This window comes from Clarias gariepinus, chromosome 25, assembly GCF_024256425.1.
Source record: "Clarias gariepinus isolate MV-2021 ecotype Netherlands chromosome 25, CGAR_prim_01v2, whole genome shotgun sequence".
NCBI classification, from domain to species: Eukaryota; Metazoa; Chordata; class Actinopteri; order Siluriformes; family Clariidae; genus Clarias; species Clarias gariepinus.
The window spans coordinates 10,174,071-10,193,237 of NC_071124.1; the positions used below are offsets into that span (position 1 = coordinate 10,174,071).

Consider the following 19,167-nt stretch of genomic DNA (forward strand, 5'->3'; position numbering starts at 1 on the left):
ATATTACCTCCACATAGGATAAAGCTATTCAATTCCAGTCACAATAACACATTTAATATTATTGTACATTTATTCTGGCAAGTAAATTAGAGCATCCACTTTACTATTTACAGGCCTGCAATTAGTTCATTCATATTAACTACAACATGCACCAAATATTAGAACGTATCTATTTTAAATGTTTCTACTAGCCCAATTTTATTATGAAAGCATTTGTCAGTTGGATCTTACACTAGAAATGTGCCATTACAAAATAGAAAGCTGATGGTTTTATGTGGGGAAAAATAGTGAAGAATAGGAGAAGTACATGTTACACATGGCTCAGTAATAATTTATTTCTGTCTCAGATAACTTTGACAACCATTGGATATGGTGATAAGACACCAAAGACATGGCCAGGACGTCTTCTTGCCGGGACCTTCACTTTGATTGGTGTTTCATTTTTTGCTTTGCCAGCAGTGAGTATTAATTCTCTTTGCCAACTTGACATTTAGGGGTGCAAATGACTCATGAAACCTGAGCAGTTCAATTGTTACTTCTCCTTTACTTTATCATTGACTAGGGATCTCGTTTCTCAACCGCGCACGCAAATAGTTTGACCCCTAACCATGTATACACACATTCATATGGCTAGAATGTAATTCATTAAGTTGTGCTTTTGCTTTCTTCTGCGTGTTTCAGCACATTTCTGTCCCCGTGTGTGCAAGAGCCCCTAGTGGTAGAAAAGTATAATAGCTGGTATACTGGTTATAAGAAAACTTTGATCTTACCTAATGCAAATTATATAACAAAATTCAGAAAGAGAAATAAGTGACTTCATTGCTTACAAGATAAATGAAATATCTCAAAAATCCAAAAAAGTGCCAAAAAAGTCGCACACTTTAATATTTTGTTGAACTTTTTATTTGCTTTTATTACTGCTGTGGCATTGTTTTAATAAGCTTTCACAATATCAAAACTCACAAAAGTCTCATTAATTTCTCTCCAAGATCTTGAATTGGTGCTGAGAGAATCGGCAGTTGTGTACAGTCTTCTCCAGCACATCCCAGAGATTCCCAATGGGGTTAAGGTCTGGACTCTATAGTGGCCAATCCAAGTGTGGAAATGCTGTCTCATGCTCCCTGAGCCACTATTTCACAATCTGACCCCAATAAATCTTGGCAGTGTGATCTTGGAATATGCCTGTGCATATTATAAAAACCTAGTCATTCAGTATATTACTTTTATAGTCAGCTGACCTCATTTCAGCACATAATGTGGCCTGTCCAACAGAAGCAACCCCAGATTATAACGCTGCCCCCACAGGCTTGTATATTAAGCACTAGTCACAATGGTTGCGTCACTTCATCCACCCCTCTTTTTTATCCTGATGCACCCATCACTCTAAACAGAGAAAATCTGAACTCATCAGACCACATGACCTTTTTTAAATGCTCCACAGTCAATTGTTTATGCTCTCTAGAAAATTAAAGCCTTTTTTCCCCAATTAACATTACTGATAAGTGGTTTTCTTAAGGCTACATAGCTGTTTAGTCCCAATCACTTGAGTTCCCTTTACATTGTTCATGTGGACATGCTCTTACCTTCACTATTAAGCATAGCTGTTCTTTTTTATAATTTGATAAGTTATCTCCTCACAGATGATGGTCCATTACTATTCTTCCACAAGATCTAAAGCAGAGTAATATCTTTGCCATGACCACAAGATATGTCTTCTGACATATTTATTTAAGAAATGGGAAGTCTGTCCATACAGTACAAAAGCACATAGATTTTATATGTTTGGGATTTATCAACACTCATTGTAAATACTGTAGCTGTGATACAAAATGTGATAAATATCTATGTTTACCCTGCTTGTTATACAATAATTAAAACTAGTTCTATAAATGCTTTGACAAATGAGACTCCAGATAGTAGACAGGATATAATAAGATAATTTATGGTTTCAAACAATCATTGTAGTCGGTTCCATTACATATCACTTTAGATATGATCTTGGAACACACAATTACACACACGTAATGTCATTAGTAATGCAACCTACACTCTTTTTGGTTAATGCACTGGATAAAACCCAGGCTATGACTTCCCATTACAATAAAGTACTCCCGTCATTATAATATAATTGTACAAAAAAAAGGCAATGTGTATGTGCATTGTGCACATGTGCCATCGACTGCAATTAAATTTATCTATTAACATAAAAGCAAGGGACAATCTAAGGAAAAAAAATAAATAAATAATGAATGTATGTTGATATAAAAATGAAGCAATTACAGTATCAAATCTTTGGATCAGTAGTAAAACAAAGCATGCAGCTTATGCAGAGGTGAAAAATGTTGCATCTGCTGTTGAGAGGCCATTAATTATTTACTGAATTGTTTGTGGCATCATTTAATTGTGTGTTGGTTGAGGTTTTGAAATTGTAATGATTGGGCAGACTGTTGCATTTCATTTGTTTAATCTGTTCGGGTTTAAGGGTAAGCCTTCACCTGATAAACGTACAACTCACTTTCAGCTGGCATAGGTTAAAATTTTTACTAAAGTATATAAAAATTAGTCCTTGATATAAGCCTTTTTTCATAGACTATAGACAATACTGTTTTAGCCGATAACACGCAAGGGAAATCATATCAACTATAACCATACTGTACGTACCTTTGATTAGACGTTTCATGTCAAGTTTTTAGTCGAGTTTTTTTTTTTTTTTTGACTAATTGTGTCAAACAGGGTGCCGTAAAGGAGAACTGAGCAAGAACAATTCCAGGGGCCCTTAAGTGGAAGGGGTCCCTTAAAATGCAGGGGCAGTTAAAAAGTGTTGACTTCATCAAGGTTGGGGGCCCAGTATATTATGTTTTAAAGGAGCCCAGCGTCTCTCACAGCATCCCTGTTCTCAGCATTTAATGTTAAGAGATTTCTGATTGCAGTGTTTCATTTGTTTTCTTTATAGGGTATTTTGGGTTCTGGTTTGGCTCTTAAAGTGCAGGAGCAGCACAGGCAGAAACATTTTGAGAAACGCAGACACCCTGCAGCTGGACTCATACAAGTACGTTCGCATCTAGCAACTCACACAGCACACAGTAACTGTTTCAGACAGTCATGCACTGCATGTTTATACAGCACATGCTAGCAGTTACAAACCCCACAGTGTACTCATTCACCTAATTATACAAAATACATAAAACATAATACATAATTATGTGACGCTGAGTTATGTATCCTTTACTGAACAACTGTCATACTTCAGTAGTCTATTAGTGAATCTAAAGCTTGGTTTAGTTGTTTTTTGGGGGGAGGTGGGTTTAAAACGGTTGATTATGTTGGTTTAATATAAATTAAGTATAAATACTTAATCATAGGAGCGGTTAGTTTTAGATCATTCAGAATGTATTACTGAAGTAATGTGAAGTTTGTGATTGGACTTTTATTACAATGTTCCATCCTTGTTTTTGATTCCAGTCAGCCTGGCGATACTATGCTACTAATCCAGTCAGAGAAGATCTTACAGCAACATGGAGATTCTATGAAACAGTGATCTCTCTGCCATGCTTCAGGTGTATACAACACTGAACTAACTCTCTCTCTCTCTCTCTCTCTCTCTCTCTCGCTTTTGCTTTGTGCTTTCATTTAATCAATCATGTTTAGTTTCATGCCCATATGGAATTATTTCTTGTGGCACCTTTTATGTTTTGTTATGTTTTTTTGTCATTGTTTTCATTGTCATTTTGTGATTTATGTTGAATTTGCTTATTTGTTTTATAGTTATTTTGCATTTGAAGTGCCATCTGCAGCTCTCCCTGGAGTTTACGGTGAGGTACTAAGTGTGTGAATAGATGCAGACTAGAGTATATGAAGTTATATTTAGTATTTGCAATTTACTGTAGTGTTGTGTTTTATTTTTCTGTATATGTATATTTAAACATTTTGTTAAAAAAATACAAATGCTTGCAGAGGTTGGTTGTAGCTCCGTGTATATGATGTTGAATATCTGTTCAAAAGGGTTCAAATCCCAGCACCACCAAATTGGGCCTTGTCAGCTGCGATGAGATAAATGAGACAAGGGTGTCTGTCAAATGCTATAAATGTACTTTGGTAATACAGTTCTTTATTTTGCAGTATTTAATAGATAATTGCCTTCCTCAGCACGAAATACCTTTATGGGTAGTGTAGAAAATATTACAACAGATCATTGAAACTGTCACTTTACATATACCGAACATTCACTTATAGATGCACTGTAATAGATTGATGATCTCAAATCCTTCTTTTCTATTTCTCACTTATTCATCGTCTATACTGGTTTATCCCCCTGGACAGGGTCGTGGAAGGCCTGGAGCATACAGTATGCCAGGGAACTTAGGGCATGAGGCGGGGTAAACCCTGGACAGGGTGCCAATCCATACACGTACACACACTCACATACTCATTCACACACTATGGGGAATTTTGGAATGGCAATTAGCCTAATCTACATGTCTTTGAACTGTGGGAGAAAATTCACCTAGCACGGGGTGAACATGCAAACTCCATGCACACAGGGGCAGGAATCGAACCTGGCTGGTAATCGAACCTGGACCCGACAGTACTAACCACTAAGCCTCTGTGCTGCACTATTTTCTATTTCTTTATCTTCAATTCATTTTATGGTAACCAAAATCACTATGATATTGTTCTTACTGTGATATACGAGGGGTGTTCAAGTCAAACAGGGATTTTTAATCCTGAATAATAACAGAATACAGTTATAAAAGTAAAAACTGCCTTCATTTTTCTATATAATCCCCCGCTACACCAATGCACTTATCTATCACTAGTGCTTCGATACCATCAATGTAGAAAGTTTTCTCAGTACATCGTAGCCATGATCAGATTGCCTGTTTCACGTCTGAAATGCCGGTTTCCAAAGAACTCCTTTCATAGTCCTAAAATTTTGAAAGATCAGGCATTTAAAGATCAGGCATTTCTCTCTGTAATTGTTCAAGGGCACTTTGGCTGGAATTCACAGACATATCGACTTCTTTATAACATTTTTCATTGTAAATAATGTTAATGTTTCATGTTAATAAATTCAACAGCCTAATTCATAAGAAATTTCAGCACAAGTCCACCTTTGACTTGAACAAACCTCATAAAACAAATAAAAAAATATTTTGATAAATTCTGCATTCATTTAAGTTCATCATTACAATTTCTATCTCTGTGCTCCACCCTTAACCTTATAAAACCTGCTAAAGCAAGATGTCGTTTCGAACAGTAGTTAAGATTCCACTTCAGCAAGAGTGCAAGGCCTTTTTTTCAATCAGACAAATAAAAGAGAGAATGTAGTGAAATCATAGCTGCATGCATTTAAAGGAATAAGGGTGTTACAAGTGTGCCAGCTATCCAATATGATCAAGCACTTTTCTGGTTATGATTATTCCTAAATGAAATTCTTTTGTGTGTGTGTTAACATGTAAGCAGAAAGTGATTTGCTTGCTAACTTCAAGTATGTCTTCTTTTATCTAAAGAAAAGAAAATCTGGAAGCAATTGCAAGGTAGGTTTTTATTTCCCTTTCATCTTCTCATTTCTCTATCTTATTATAGCTGGTATAAAGTGTGAGATTAATGTTCCTGTATAATGTGTTTCCCTAAATAACTCCCAATAACTGCTGCCATTATTTTGGCACAGCAGACATAATATCCCGGGTTATATGTGAGTGTACTACTGAACATCCCATCCTTCTGCGTAATGAGTACAGTCATTAGGGTGTACAGACCACTGCGATGTATGACGTCTTTCTGAAGTCATTAGAAAAGATAGATTTGTGGGGTACTGAAAAAAAAAAAGATGGTTCAGAGAGACAGAGGGTGTGTCTGTCTTAGTCCTGGATTGATGAGAGATGTCAGGAGCGGTATAAAGTGGAAGATAGATGGTTTGAGAGGTAAAGCATCAGTATAAGGGTGTGTGTGTGTGTGTGTGTGTGTGTGTGTGTGTGTATGTGTGTGTGTGGTAGATGTCCTTGACACAGACACTGACCCACCACTATATATTAAGTGCAGTAAATTGTGTAAAGTGTGTGAAAGAGAGAGAGAGAGAGAGAGAGAGAGAGAGAGAGAAATGAGAGACCTGAGAGGAATGTGCTGCATGGTCTGGGAATTACTCCCAACCCTTGTGTTGTAATCCATGTTCTCGTAATAATCAAGTTACATCTCTCTCTCACCCACAAAATAGACTCTCTTTCTCTCACACACACTTTCTCAGAACCTGGGAAGTCTGGGAACTTGTAGTCTGATATTATCATTAGACAGTCCATTAATTTCCTAACTAGAGCAGCATATACACACACACACACACGCAAGCACACACACACACACACACACACACACACACACACACACACAACCACACGCAAGCACACACACACACACACACACACACACACATTACTTTTAATTATCGTTATTTATGTATTAGTCTATTATTTTCATCATTTACTCTTTTATTCCTGCTTTTTTCCCCCCCGATGGTACAGGTGACTGTCTTGTCGTGTTGTTTCTTTTACTGAGAACACCTTTCTTCCAGTCATTGTTCGCTTATACACCCCACATACACACACATCAAAGTCCCGCATTTGTCTATAGATGATTCAAGCTCCGTGAGAAGTGATTTTGTGTGTGTGTGTGTGTGTGTGTGTGTGGGGGGGGGGGGGGGGGGGGTCTTCTCAAACTGCATGGTAATCAGTTGTAACTCTGTCTGATCTGTCTCAGAAGACAGTCTGTGTCTTCTTAAACCTTCTCTCACCAGTGCAATCCCCTACATTTCACAGCACTCAGGAGAGATCAGTCTGTGTCTGAGGGACTTTCCTAAGGGACTGGCCAATACAGAATACTCTGAGTGGTTTTAGGGCATTTTCCCTGAAAAGAGTGTCTGGTTTCTTTCGCAGGCTGTGTGTAAAAATGTGCTTGTGTGAGAAAGTTGTGTAAAGGATTAACCAAGGTTTAAAGGTCTGTGAAACGATCAAGGCAAACTACACTAGCTAATACCCTGCTGTAGACCATATGACCATTTTGACATTTAAAAAAGATCAAAAATGTCATTTGCAGTTCTCTCTCTCTCTCTCTCTCTCTCTCTCTCTGTCTCTCTCTGTCTCTTTCTCTGTATGTCTCTCTGTATCTCTGGTGTAACGTGAGTACAGTAGCAGTAGCGTCTGTACAGTATCAGCAAGGTGAAAGCATTACTGAATAATTCATAGAAATATGGTATTTCCCTTAAGTGATTTCTCTTTAAAGTCACACCCACAACCCCCGAAGGAGAATCCCAAGGCTGTATTTTACTGATGTACGTTTTAATGTTAGAAGTCAAGCCAGATCGAGTATTTGAATCTACAGACAATCAGTTGAAGAAAGTCCTCCTCACTGAGCAAGATTGCCAGTATAGGCTTGAAAACCACACGTACTGTAAACCACAGAAATGTTGATTACAATAAAAGACTAGAAGTCTTGAAAATTGTTCTTCATGAAAAAGTAATCCATAATCAAATATTGTACATGGTGACACAGTAATACAAAATTTTTTATTTTGCACAAAGAGGAAGAAAGACAATAACAAAAGCTTATAGAAATTTAGAATTTTTCAATCTGGCTTACTTACTAATATATGGCCATATCCTGCGAAAGCCCGACTGGTTCTATTAAATAAGCCATGATGACAGGGTTATAATAATAGGAATAATAACAGGAGGAGCCAGAAGCAGAGAAACTAGTTGGTAGACAATATTACCATGTGGACAAGATTTCAAGGCTTCTCTCAGCCAAAAACAGAGTGCTGGTGTGAAGTCATCGATCAATGTGACCAGCTATCGCCTAACGATAGTCAAACTAATGGTTCTCGCAAAAAGCAGCTTAGTGAAATGAGTATGAAATACTTAAATACTTTTATTAGGGGTACATTGTGGAATAACTATTCACATTTTTCATATATTTTAGAGCAAGAGGAAAAATGAAATGAAATACCAGTAAAAAGCAACAATATTCATAATAAAATGAAAAAATATATCATGAGCAAAAGTGTAGTTATACTGAATATCAGCTGATTACCAATGACGATATTCAGTATAGCCGCATAATTACTAGACACATGCAATATAGCTTTTAAGTGACAGTGGTATAAACAAGAAATTAATATGGAGTAAATTTCATTTCACACAGAATCTGGGCAAATGTGATGTATGTTCTTGACCAATCAGATAAACAGTACCTGTTTTGTAATGTGGTTTAACAAATGAGACGAATGACCCCATGTCTAGCTGTAAACCAATAAGAGTGTGGATGCAGAACTGACAAACAGCAGGCCGGCAGATTAAACTGATAGAGAAACAGTGATATTTTACATATGTCTTTATTTACAATTTAGGAACAGGTCTGGAAACGTTCTGCTTCAATAAAGGTTTAGAGGATTAAAAAATAAAAGAGGAACCCATTAAAAGCACACAAAGCAGATGGAGCAATGTGTAGTACTTTAAGTTTTATGTATATGTATTATATATTATATAATTGACAATGTATATTGAACAATGTCTAGAAAACTAGGTTTTCTAGACATTGCTAAAAGGCAGCAGAGTCCTGTAAGTGGATCAGGGCCAACTGGTGACATCAACTGCAATCACTCTATACAGATCAGCCATGACAATAAAATCAGCTGCCTAATTTTGTATAAGTGATTAATGAGTATTAGACCCCCATAACTATGTCACTAGTTCACCAGTGGCCATTTTTTACCTACTTTTGTGAGGTACTAACCACTGCTTACTAGGAAAACCCCGGAAGACCTTGCCTTTTAGAGAGCCTTGTTAGATCTTGTAAGTCTTTTAGATCATTATGCTTATCCATACGTCCTGCTTTTAGCATATCACCTGCTCGCTGCTTAATACATCTCATTCCTTGACAGGTGTCAATATAAGCATATAATCAATGTTATTCACTTCACCTCTCAGTGATTTTAATGTTATGGCTGATTGTTGAATATACCCCTGTAAAAACCACAACATGTTTGTTCTTTGCTAATACTTGTCAACATGAGTGACCTAAGTGGCCTTGGCAGTCTTCCACTTTGACACATTACCTTTGGTTTTACTTCCTTACTGTCATGTTGTCAGTCGATAAACCTGAGGTTTTGCTCTATATTGCCCCCTAGTGTAATAACAGAGAGTATCAAAGAGAGGCTAAGTTTTCTTAGTTAATTACAGCAGTGTTATATGTTAATCTTATTACGAGTGTTAACCAGCTTAAAGAGTTACACATAAGTTGTGCTATAAAAAAAATAAGTCCACTCTAGGGTTTTCCTACAGCATGAATAAAAGTCATTTAAAAGTTTTAGTAATGTTATTTTATTTAAAACAGCAATGTGACCAAAGATTTAAATTATTTATTTATTAATGACTCAAATGGGCAGTGGTGGCTCAGTGTGTTAAGGCTCTGAGTTATGAATCGGAAGATCGGCGGTTCGAACCCCAGCTCCGCCAGGTTGCCGCTGTGGGGCCCTTGAGCAAGGCCCTTAACCCTGTCTGCTCCAGGGGCGCCATAAAAATGGCTGACCCTGCGCTCTGACCCCTGCCTACCAACAAGAAGCTGGGATATGTAAAGAATTAAGCATTTCACTGCATATATGACTGTGTATGTAAAAAATAAAATTGGAATTTTTAAAATTTAATTAAAAAATTCCCATCTTTTAAATGTTTAATGTTTTGTACATTTTGTGAGGCAGTTTAGTCCCTATTGTCACTTACTTACATACTGTTCACAATTAGGAGTAAGAATCACTAAATTATGATTGCATGTACCCATTGATTCTACCACATTATCCTTGTTTCTTTCTTAGCTCTCATCTTCTCATTGGTCATTCGTTCCAAATGTATTTTTTCTGTCTGAACCCCTTTTCATGAGTATACTGTAGGACATGAAACACTACCAAGCCCTGTGGTAGGCAATTAAACAGTGCTGTATCCCTGTATGTCTCAGTCAGAAGCTGACTCTGCTGGATCGTGTTCGGCTGCCCACGCCAAGGCCATCTTCAGTGAGAGGTTGGCTTATGATGCCTTCTGGGAATCCTGGGAGTGGAGCAGGGAATGGTGGACCAACAGAGGCGGCTGAAGAGAGCCCGTCTAAAGAGGCAAAACCTGCTGGCTTCAGCAACAGAGAGAGATTCAGGACTGCATTCAGAATGAAAGCCTACTCTCTGAGACAAAGTTCAGAGGGTACACGCACACACACGCTCATAAAATTTCTGGAGCATGCAGACTGCCCCATGGCACAACCTGTACAATCTCAAAAGCTTGAAATAATTGTGATTTTTATTTTAATTTGCTGTTGAAGAACTAAGTCATTTTATTTAAAATAAATTGATAAGTTTTTGTATGATTTTTAATACAGTTAGGGGGACTTAAACATAAAATTAAATATATAATAAATAATTTAACTGTGTAAAAAGTTCTAGGCAGGAGGGAAGAAATGCTTTAAAGTTAAAATGCTTTCAAAAATATATACTGTACTGTCGTTTAATTGTTTCTTTTTCATCAATTTACAAGGGGGGCAAACAGACAAAAAAAAAAAAAATATTTGGGGCTTCAAACCAGCATCAATTCTTGCAGAAAGTCAGGTATTTCGTAGGATTGTCAGGTGTAGAATTAACCAATTAGACCAAGCAGGTGTTAATGATCATCAATTTCATATGTAGATTAAAAAATGGCAAATAATTGAAACAGAAACCACTGTGTAGGAGTCTTAAAACTGGGTGAGAAGCAGTAAAACTCTGCTACTAAGGTGAGGCTGCGGAAGACACTGTACAAGGTAGTTATACTGCATCAGCAATGTCTCTCGCAGGCACAGCTTTTAAAGCAGGCTTGGGTTTTAAGATGTGCTGTTCAAGTTTTTTTTGAAGAAAAAAAATAAAAGAAAGAGCAATGATAAAGCAACTTGACTATGCACGAAAATATAGAAACTGGGGTGCAGAAGAATGGCATTAGGAACTCTGGATTGATGAGACAAAATTTTTAATATTTAGCTGTAGAGTGGTAATATAATGAGTGTCTGAAGGCAAATGGTGGAAGGTTTCTTTCAGGTTTGGGGCTGCATTTCTGCAAATGGAGTTAAAGATTCGGTCAGAGTTAAAGAGTCAATTCTGAGAAATACAGACAGATACTTTTCCATCGAGCAGTACCATCAGGGAGAAGTCTGATAAGCCCCAAATTTATTTAATTTAGGACAACAAACATACAGCTAATGTCATTAAGAACTGTCTTTAGCATAGAGAAGAACAACGAGTCCTGGAAGTGATGGTCTGGCCACCACAGAGCCCTGATTTCAACATCATGTTTGTCTGGGATTACACGAAGAGCCAGAAGGATTTGAAGCAGCCTACATCCACAGAAGATCTGTGATTACAGTAGTTCTCATAAATGTTTGGAAAAACCTACCTTCCGAGGTCCTTCAAAAATTGTGCGCAAGTGTACCTAGAAGAACTGATGCTGTTTTTCAGGCAGTGGGTGGTCACACCAAGTAGTGGTTGGATTTGGATTGCTGTTCTGTTAGTTTATTTTCCATTTTTGTAAATTTATGAAAATAAGCTACTGTATTAACACTTCTACTTTTGAAAGCATTCTTACTTTACAGCATTTGCCTAATACTTTCACACGGTACAGTATGTAGTTAGAATAATCGATGTTCAAAACATTTGGAAGATGCTGTTCTCCAGAGCAACTTACATTTATATTATTTAAACAGCCCACGGGTCAAATAAACTGTTTTCCTACCAATTCCACTCAAGCCTGCATTTACTTTAAGAATTATTCCATAAACCATATGCCGTATAGCATAAAAATTAACCATAAACACATGGTTACACAGTATATTAACTGTAATGTAATTTTTACACATAAATGTAGATTCTAAAGTATTCTTATAGAATTATATTTGTAATAGCTGTTACATCTTCCTGTAGATGCGGCCGGGTTGCCAGACCCCACCCCTGAAGAAAAGGGCTTCCCGCCTGACATCCTGATGGAGGAGATGATTCCTACTCTTAAATTAGTCATCAGAGCACTCCGGTAAGCAAATCCCCTTACAGAAATTGACATAAAAAGAACGCATGTATAAACATGGACTAACATTATAACAAAAGTCATAATAAGAGCACCTAGACACATGGACATGTTTTCTTAGTTTGTCTTAACCCGGCATTGCCCTTTGCAGTTAAGTATTGCTGAGACAGTATAGATGATAGTGTGTTTTTTCAGATGGGATGAATATCTCACCCCCACATCTAAGCATTACACATCACTTCAGTCTGCCCTAATGGATCTGCGCTCACATTTGGATGCACGTTAAATATATCTGAACTCCTCGACTATTCCCAATGATTAATGACAAGAAAGAAAGTGTCGTCTGCTGAAAATATCCCCTTATAAAACCTCTCTATCGTCTCTTGTGGCAAATATGCTTTTTTTAAAAGGCTGATGTTATGAACTGTTAAATACCAGCCAAGAAAACAAGAAGAAATAGTTTATGCTCATTATGTATCTCATTTAAATAAAAGCTGCAGTTTTGTGGGGAAAAAGCAAAACATATTTAAGCATCAAAGGAGCATGACCTAAATAAGATCTTTGATTCCCTTGTTTGTGTCTATCAGGATTCTGATATTCCTGTTGAATAAAAAGCGTTTTAAGGAGACCCTGAGGCCATATGATGTAAAAGATGTGATAGAGCAGTACTCTGCAGGACACTTGGACATGCTATGCAGGATCAAATACCTCCAGTCAAGGTAACTAGCACACTTATCCCTCTCTGTGGGGTGGTCGGAGACCTGTAATCTAGTGAGCTCACACTAAATATGTCCTGTGTTTTTCTTTCTCCACAGAGTAGATTTGATCTTTTCTCCCGGTCCACCTCTCACTCCAAAACATAAAAAGCCCCAAAAAACACCTTTCCCCTATCCATCTCAACAGTCTCCCAGGTAAAAAATTAATAAATGTCATAACAAAATCATGAACATACATGTAGCTAACGTGTACTGCATATTGAATGTTTTAAAGTTTCATGCAGATTGAATGATGTTTTTTAACACATGAGCAGTGGAGAGAAGGAGTTAACTACATTTTTAAAGTAAGATTTTTAAAGTAAAGTACCTTTTTTCAATACCAAGCTTTTTTGTATAAGGAAACAGGTAACATTTTGCTATGCTGCACTAATATTATTCCTATTTTACATCACCAACAAAATGTTATTTGTGAATAAATGTGTAAATTAAGATGTTGTATCTGATCAGAACAAATTCAGCGCTTCTCATTAGTACTGAATGTGCATTAGTACACATTCCTGATTACTCTATGACCAACAACATCTCACTACAGCTACACAGGATGCATTTGTCTAGTGATACAAACAAGATTTTCAACATCCATGGCAACAATGAAATTTATCAGTGTTTATGAACATGCTTACGAGATAATGGATTCTTATCTTAAACCCACATAATGAAAACACAATAAAAGCCCACAAGTGCAATACAAATCTGAAGCCTTTAATGCAATAATCCCACAAATATAGTAGCACATGGTTTAATTGTGTAATAGCACAATGTTGGATTTTCTCATATTAACACAGGGTCAAAATTATACATATGTGCCCATAGGTTATTTATTTTAGTGGTGGTGAAAGTTCTGAAATGCCAGTTATTTGGTGAACTTTCTGTTATTGATGATAATTGAGTCTAGCTGGAAGTTACCCGTGCCACCGTAAAAAGTATTTGTTTGACAGCAGTCATTGGATTTTCCAAACACTCAGTACCATGGTAAATTCCAAGCAGCTTCTTGCAGATCCGGGAAAGAGGATCAAAGATTTACACAGTCAGGAAACAACTGCAGATTGCTAGATACAGTAGCTGAAAATTAGATTGAATGGTCAAAAACAAGCCTGTATCACTTGTTAAGCATGGTGGTGGTAGTCTGATGTGTTGGGGCTGTTTTGCAGTCAGTGAAACTGGTGCATTATACAAAGAAAATGGAGTAATGACTACCTCAAATTTCTTTAGTATAACTTTAAATCATCAATTGGATGTATGAAACATGGATAAAATTGAGTGTTCCAACAGGATAGTGAGCCCAGATGCATATCAGAGTTGGCCATGGAATGGATAAGGGCCCCAATCCTATTGAAAAGTTGTGGACCGTGCTATTACTGTAAGTTGGGCCTGTACCAAATACTACCAATTCTGTCAAGACGAATGTCAAATATCCAACCAGAATTCTGCCAGAAGTTTGCTGATGATTACCAAGAGTGTTAAAGGTAAACTGTACGGACATTTTTGACATTGTATGTATAATTGTGACCCTGTGTTGTTCTCAAAAATACATAAGTAATTAAAAAATTATGCTACATCATTCTTGCCTGGTTAAAAGACCAATATTAAAAATTGCAAGCCCAGTATTACCATGATGTTCACATTGATTGTTTACAGAAACTGAATAAAATGTAGTGGACTAGAGTAAAATATACTCTTAATTTTAAAATGAAAAAAAGAATATAGGGTATTACGACACAGCTGTCTAATACACATTTCTCATTTGTTATGGATAATCTTTTTGGTAAAGTAGGTTTTGTATTTTGAAGTAGTGAACTGCTCGTCAGTCAGGAAAATGTTGTTTTGCTGTTGCTTTGCATTAATACAGGTGGGATTTGAGGCCAAAATGGATTCGAAAATAGCATTCTGCTGGCAGGTTTTCAGGGTCAGCAGCCCTTGATGATCCGCTCCACGCACGCCTGAGCGGCCTCTTTCACTGCAGAACACAGGATTCCCTGGTGTTAACCCTCATATATTTGTGTCTGCTTGAAAATAGAACTTATAAAGGAATAGTTCACCCTGAAAAACATTTAATATTATTTATTATATTGAACTATTATTTGCAATTAGTTTGGTGATTCGGATGCTAATTTGTGAGTACTGAGTGGTTCTGTGCCACTGCTAGCATGTTAAAATAACATTTAATAGGAGAAGATTTTGTTCTCAGACATAATGGAGGATCACCTTCTAAAAACAAAGAGATGCTTTTTTTCCACTATTTTCCAGGGATATTCAGTGTCATATTAATGCTTAGATTGTTGCTTAGATTTAGGGTCATGGCACGCAACCAATTCAGAACATGCTTATGAAACATACAAGATGTCACACATCATGTCATACATGTTGATAATAATAATAATAATAATAATAATAATATGAGGAAGAAGGAGAAAAAGAAGTACTATTAAATAATAATTATAAATTACTCTTATTAGTAGTAGCAGAAGGTGGAATCAAAGGCTCCACTTTCTCCTTATCTCTTTCTCTCTCTCTCTCTCAGACATGAGGCTTATCTGACTAAAGCTGTCCTGCCAGATACTGAAGACCAAAGTTTGATGGGCAGATTTGTGCGTGTAGAACGACAGGTAACTTTCTGCTCACAAATCCTTTTCGAACTCATTTGTTTCCTAATATATTTTCTTTTAAGTTGTTAAGGATGTTTTTCAAAGAAAATAATTACAGTTTTCTGGCATTGCTGCAGGTGACAGACATGGAGAAGAAACTTGACTTCTTGGTGGACATGCACATGCAGTACGACCTTACACCCCCTGCCCCCATTACCATGGAGCGCAGTGATGTCACTGTCAGTATCAGTGGAGATCGAGTGTACTGCACCTATGCCCCGCCTGTTCCCTACAGTCAGTACTACATACACTCGCACACACTGTCACAAACAAACCCACCCCGCCCCACTGTCCTTCCCATCAGCCCACTGCCAAGTCACTCACCTAACTCCCACTTTGAACTATCTGAACGGCTGTATTTGGACCAGAGGGCAGGCACACCACTGTCACTGCTGTCTGTCACACATGAGGAGTTAGAGCGATCACCCAGTGGCTTCAGCATCTCTGCCGAGAGAGAGGAGATCACAGGCAATGGATCAGGAGTCATGGCAAGACTAAGTTGGGGTCATGAGTGCCAATATTTAGCAGAGGGTGAGACAGATACAGACACGGAACCTTTTACTCCAAGTGGACAGGCTCCACTGTCCTCTACTGGAGATGTGTTCTCGACAGAGGATTTGTGGATCACCCCACCTTGATCTCTCTCTCTTTCTTACACACATACTCACACACAAATTCATATGTAACCACATATACACAAATGCAAATGTAACAGTATATAGACTGTTTTTTTAATTGCAGACTCTGTACAGCACACACGCAACACAATATCGTTATTAATGGAATATATACAAATATATATCAACATGCTTTACCGCTGCAAAGCTAGGAGCACTGCATGGAATGCATGCGTTTTATTGTTTGTCTTTAGTGGTAGACATTGCACAAGTGCAGACCAAGAAGGACATACATTAAATTGAAAATTCTGGAAAAAAGAAAAGAATGAATGAAAGAAAGAAAGAAAATCAAATGCTATGCCATTTTTGTACACTTATTTTTATATTTACAATCATCTGTTTTTCATCATATGCATGGACTGCATGGCACTCACCTTTAGAGCAGTTAATGGTCATTATATTTTCCTATTGTTTTGCACTAATTTTATGTTTCTTTTGAAATGCAGATTATTTGTTATAAATTAATTGGCTGTTGAAGGAAATGTGTGTAACTATGTCACATCATCATCATCATCATTACCAAGTGCACTTCCTTGGATGTCTCGAGTACTTGTATTGTGAATTGGGGTGACTAGACCAGAGTCTCTCCAATGCTGCTTTTTTCACATTACTTTTGTCCAGCCACTCACTTTGGAATCTGTACTGTGGTCAAATGACTTTCATAGCTTTCATAACTGCCAGCTCAGAGAATGTTAGTTCTGAAATCCACAGTTAGCATACTTAACCTTCAAGAATAATTTCAGGTTATGGACACTGAGTGTGGTCACTTTTAGCCACTCTATTCATTTCTGGCTTATATTATTATATGATGATACTTTGCCAGCTCTAGTGGGTGCCAATCAGGGGCTGTCTGACCACCTCAAGTGGCTCCTTTCATTCGTTTGTGGCATGAAGAAGTCTTCCTGTAGAAACTACTTCAAATGATTTGTAAAAAGACATTTTTATGTACAAGTGCATAATACTCAGCTTCCCAACTCAAAAAGATAGTCCTTTCAGTACCATTAGCTCATTATTAAAAACTTAGCATGTCACATCGACTTTTTTGGACTTTAATAATATGTAATGGGATGCAAATAAGAATAAGTTATTGTAACCCCATGTGATTTTTATGAGGTTTTCATATGAATGTTTTTGACCCATGGCTTATTATTATTATTATTATTATTATTATTATTATTATCCAACCAAATTATCTAAATCAGGTTAACAACAAACTCCAGCCATCTAAACATCAGGTGTTTTTTCTCTTTGTCCAAAAAAATGTAACCCTTGCTGCAAATCTTAAAAAAAAAATGTCAACATGCTTTTTATTTATGTAATAAAACTATATCATCATTCTGACATAATCATGAAACCTATGTGACCAAATATCAGTTTGGCGTTCAGATCTTTAACAGGGCTGAATACACCAAGCCAGGACAGTCTAACTTGGGCGTGAAGAGCCATGTTTTATATATTTCAACTTTGATTGTTGAACTTTGTTGTAGTCTGCATAGAAAGATTTTTGGACTGCTGAGTCATTAATGCCCAACACTGAAAATGTGCACTAAAATACACACACAAAAAACTGGAATGATTCTGTTTTTGCTATTCGCAGAATTAAATTAAACAACTGTGTCAAGTATGAAAAGGAAATCAAAAATGACTCCTGAATCTATATAGTTATTTATGTTTCTGTTATGTACACATAAGCTCACACTTTTTCATGCATGTTTGCTTGTGTATGTGTATGTTTGCTTGAATGGATTTTGATAACTCAGACATTGACCATTGACTTATGTACTGTAAACTCACAAACAGCCTGCCATCACTGACTAATGACTGCTATTCATTATTTGTGCCTTGCCATTTTGGAGTACAGGTTCCTTATAGCCACATATTTTGTTTTTGGATAAACCAGCCAATCACCAAAATGCTCTACAAATTGTACTTTTTGTTTTACTAGGCCCCAGCCAATTGCAATTTGTTCTTTTTCTTTTTAACTTGCAAATTAGATGAGTTCACACTAGTGGCCTTCTGAGCTATTCATTCCAGGTTTTTAAATAATAAACTTTTTATTTATACCCTGGTCTTGACCAGTTTAATAGATTGACCTACAGAAACAATGTGCAGATGTCTTTATTAATTTTTTTATGTTACATTGCACCAGTTATTAATAAAAATGTATCCAATTATGCCTTTGGTTGAAGTTATTAAAAAAAAATGAATTTAAAATACAACAACTCTCATAAAATGTGGTATCTGGCACCAAGCTGTCAGCAGAAGATCCTTTAAGTCCTGCAAGTTGCAAGAAGGGGCCATTGTGGATTAGACTTGTTTTTCCAGCATATCTCACAGTTCCTTAAGCCATTCTTGACCCATTTTCGCAATGTGGCAGGGAGCATTATACTTCTGTATTAGGGCACTGCCATCAGAGAATACAGTTTCCATGAAGTGGTGTACTTTATCAGCAGAAATGTTTAGGTACTGTACAGTAGGTGGTGTCCAAATAACATCAACATGAATAGCAGGACCCAAGGTTTCCCAGCAGAACATCAGAACGTCAAACTGCCTTTGCAGGCTCTTCCACAGGTAGGGCCATCCACATAATGTAAAGAAAGCATGATTCATCAGACCTGGCCATTTGTTCTGACACCGTTCTACTGGAAGTAACATTAGCTTTTTCATCAGCTTGAGTTACAGTAGCGCTTCTATTGGATTGGATTTTATGGGCCAGTCTTCACCCCCAACAATAATCAATAATCCCTGGCCAATCATGACCCTGTAGCTGTCTTTTTCTTCCTTGGACCATTTTTGGTAGATCGTGACCACTGCAGCACTAAAATCCCACATGACCTGCAGTTTTGGAGTTATTCTGACCCAGTTGTCTAGCAATCACAATTTAGCCATTGTCAAAGTCACTTAAATCTTTACAATTGGATTAAAACACATCACCTTCAGGGACGAAATGTTCACTTGCTGCTGAATGAACCACCTCCACATGCCTCTGTAA

General features: G+C 37.1%; 1 protein-coding gene across 3 annotated transcripts in view; it reads left to right on the plus strand.

Annotated features, from left to right (window-relative positions):
- kcnq3 (potassium voltage-gated channel, KQT-like subfamily, member 3) overlaps positions 1-18,315 on the plus strand; it is a 43,362-nt gene extending 25,047 nt beyond the window's left edge. For all 3 annotated transcript variants that reach the window (XM_053487263.1, XM_053487262.1, XM_053487261.1), the window contains 10 exons: positions 348-458; positions 2,954-3,049; positions 3,463-3,557; positions 5,511-5,537; positions 10,000-10,235; positions 11,978-12,083; positions 12,665-12,796; positions 12,893-12,988; positions 15,375-15,459; positions 15,576-18,315. In XM_053487263.1, the coding sequence (XP_053343238.1) occupies positions 348-458; positions 2,954-3,049; positions 3,463-3,557; positions 5,511-5,537; positions 10,000-10,235; positions 11,978-12,083; positions 12,665-12,796; positions 12,893-12,988; positions 15,375-15,459; positions 15,576-16,136 (1,545 nt within the window). In that variant the 3' untranslated portion in view covers positions 16,137-18,315. The remainder of the gene's footprint in view (positions 1-347; positions 459-2,953; positions 3,050-3,462; positions 3,558-5,510; positions 5,538-9,999; positions 10,236-11,977; positions 12,084-12,664; positions 12,797-12,892; positions 12,989-15,374; positions 15,460-15,575) is intronic.
- Positions 18,316-19,167: the final 852 nt, after the last annotated feature.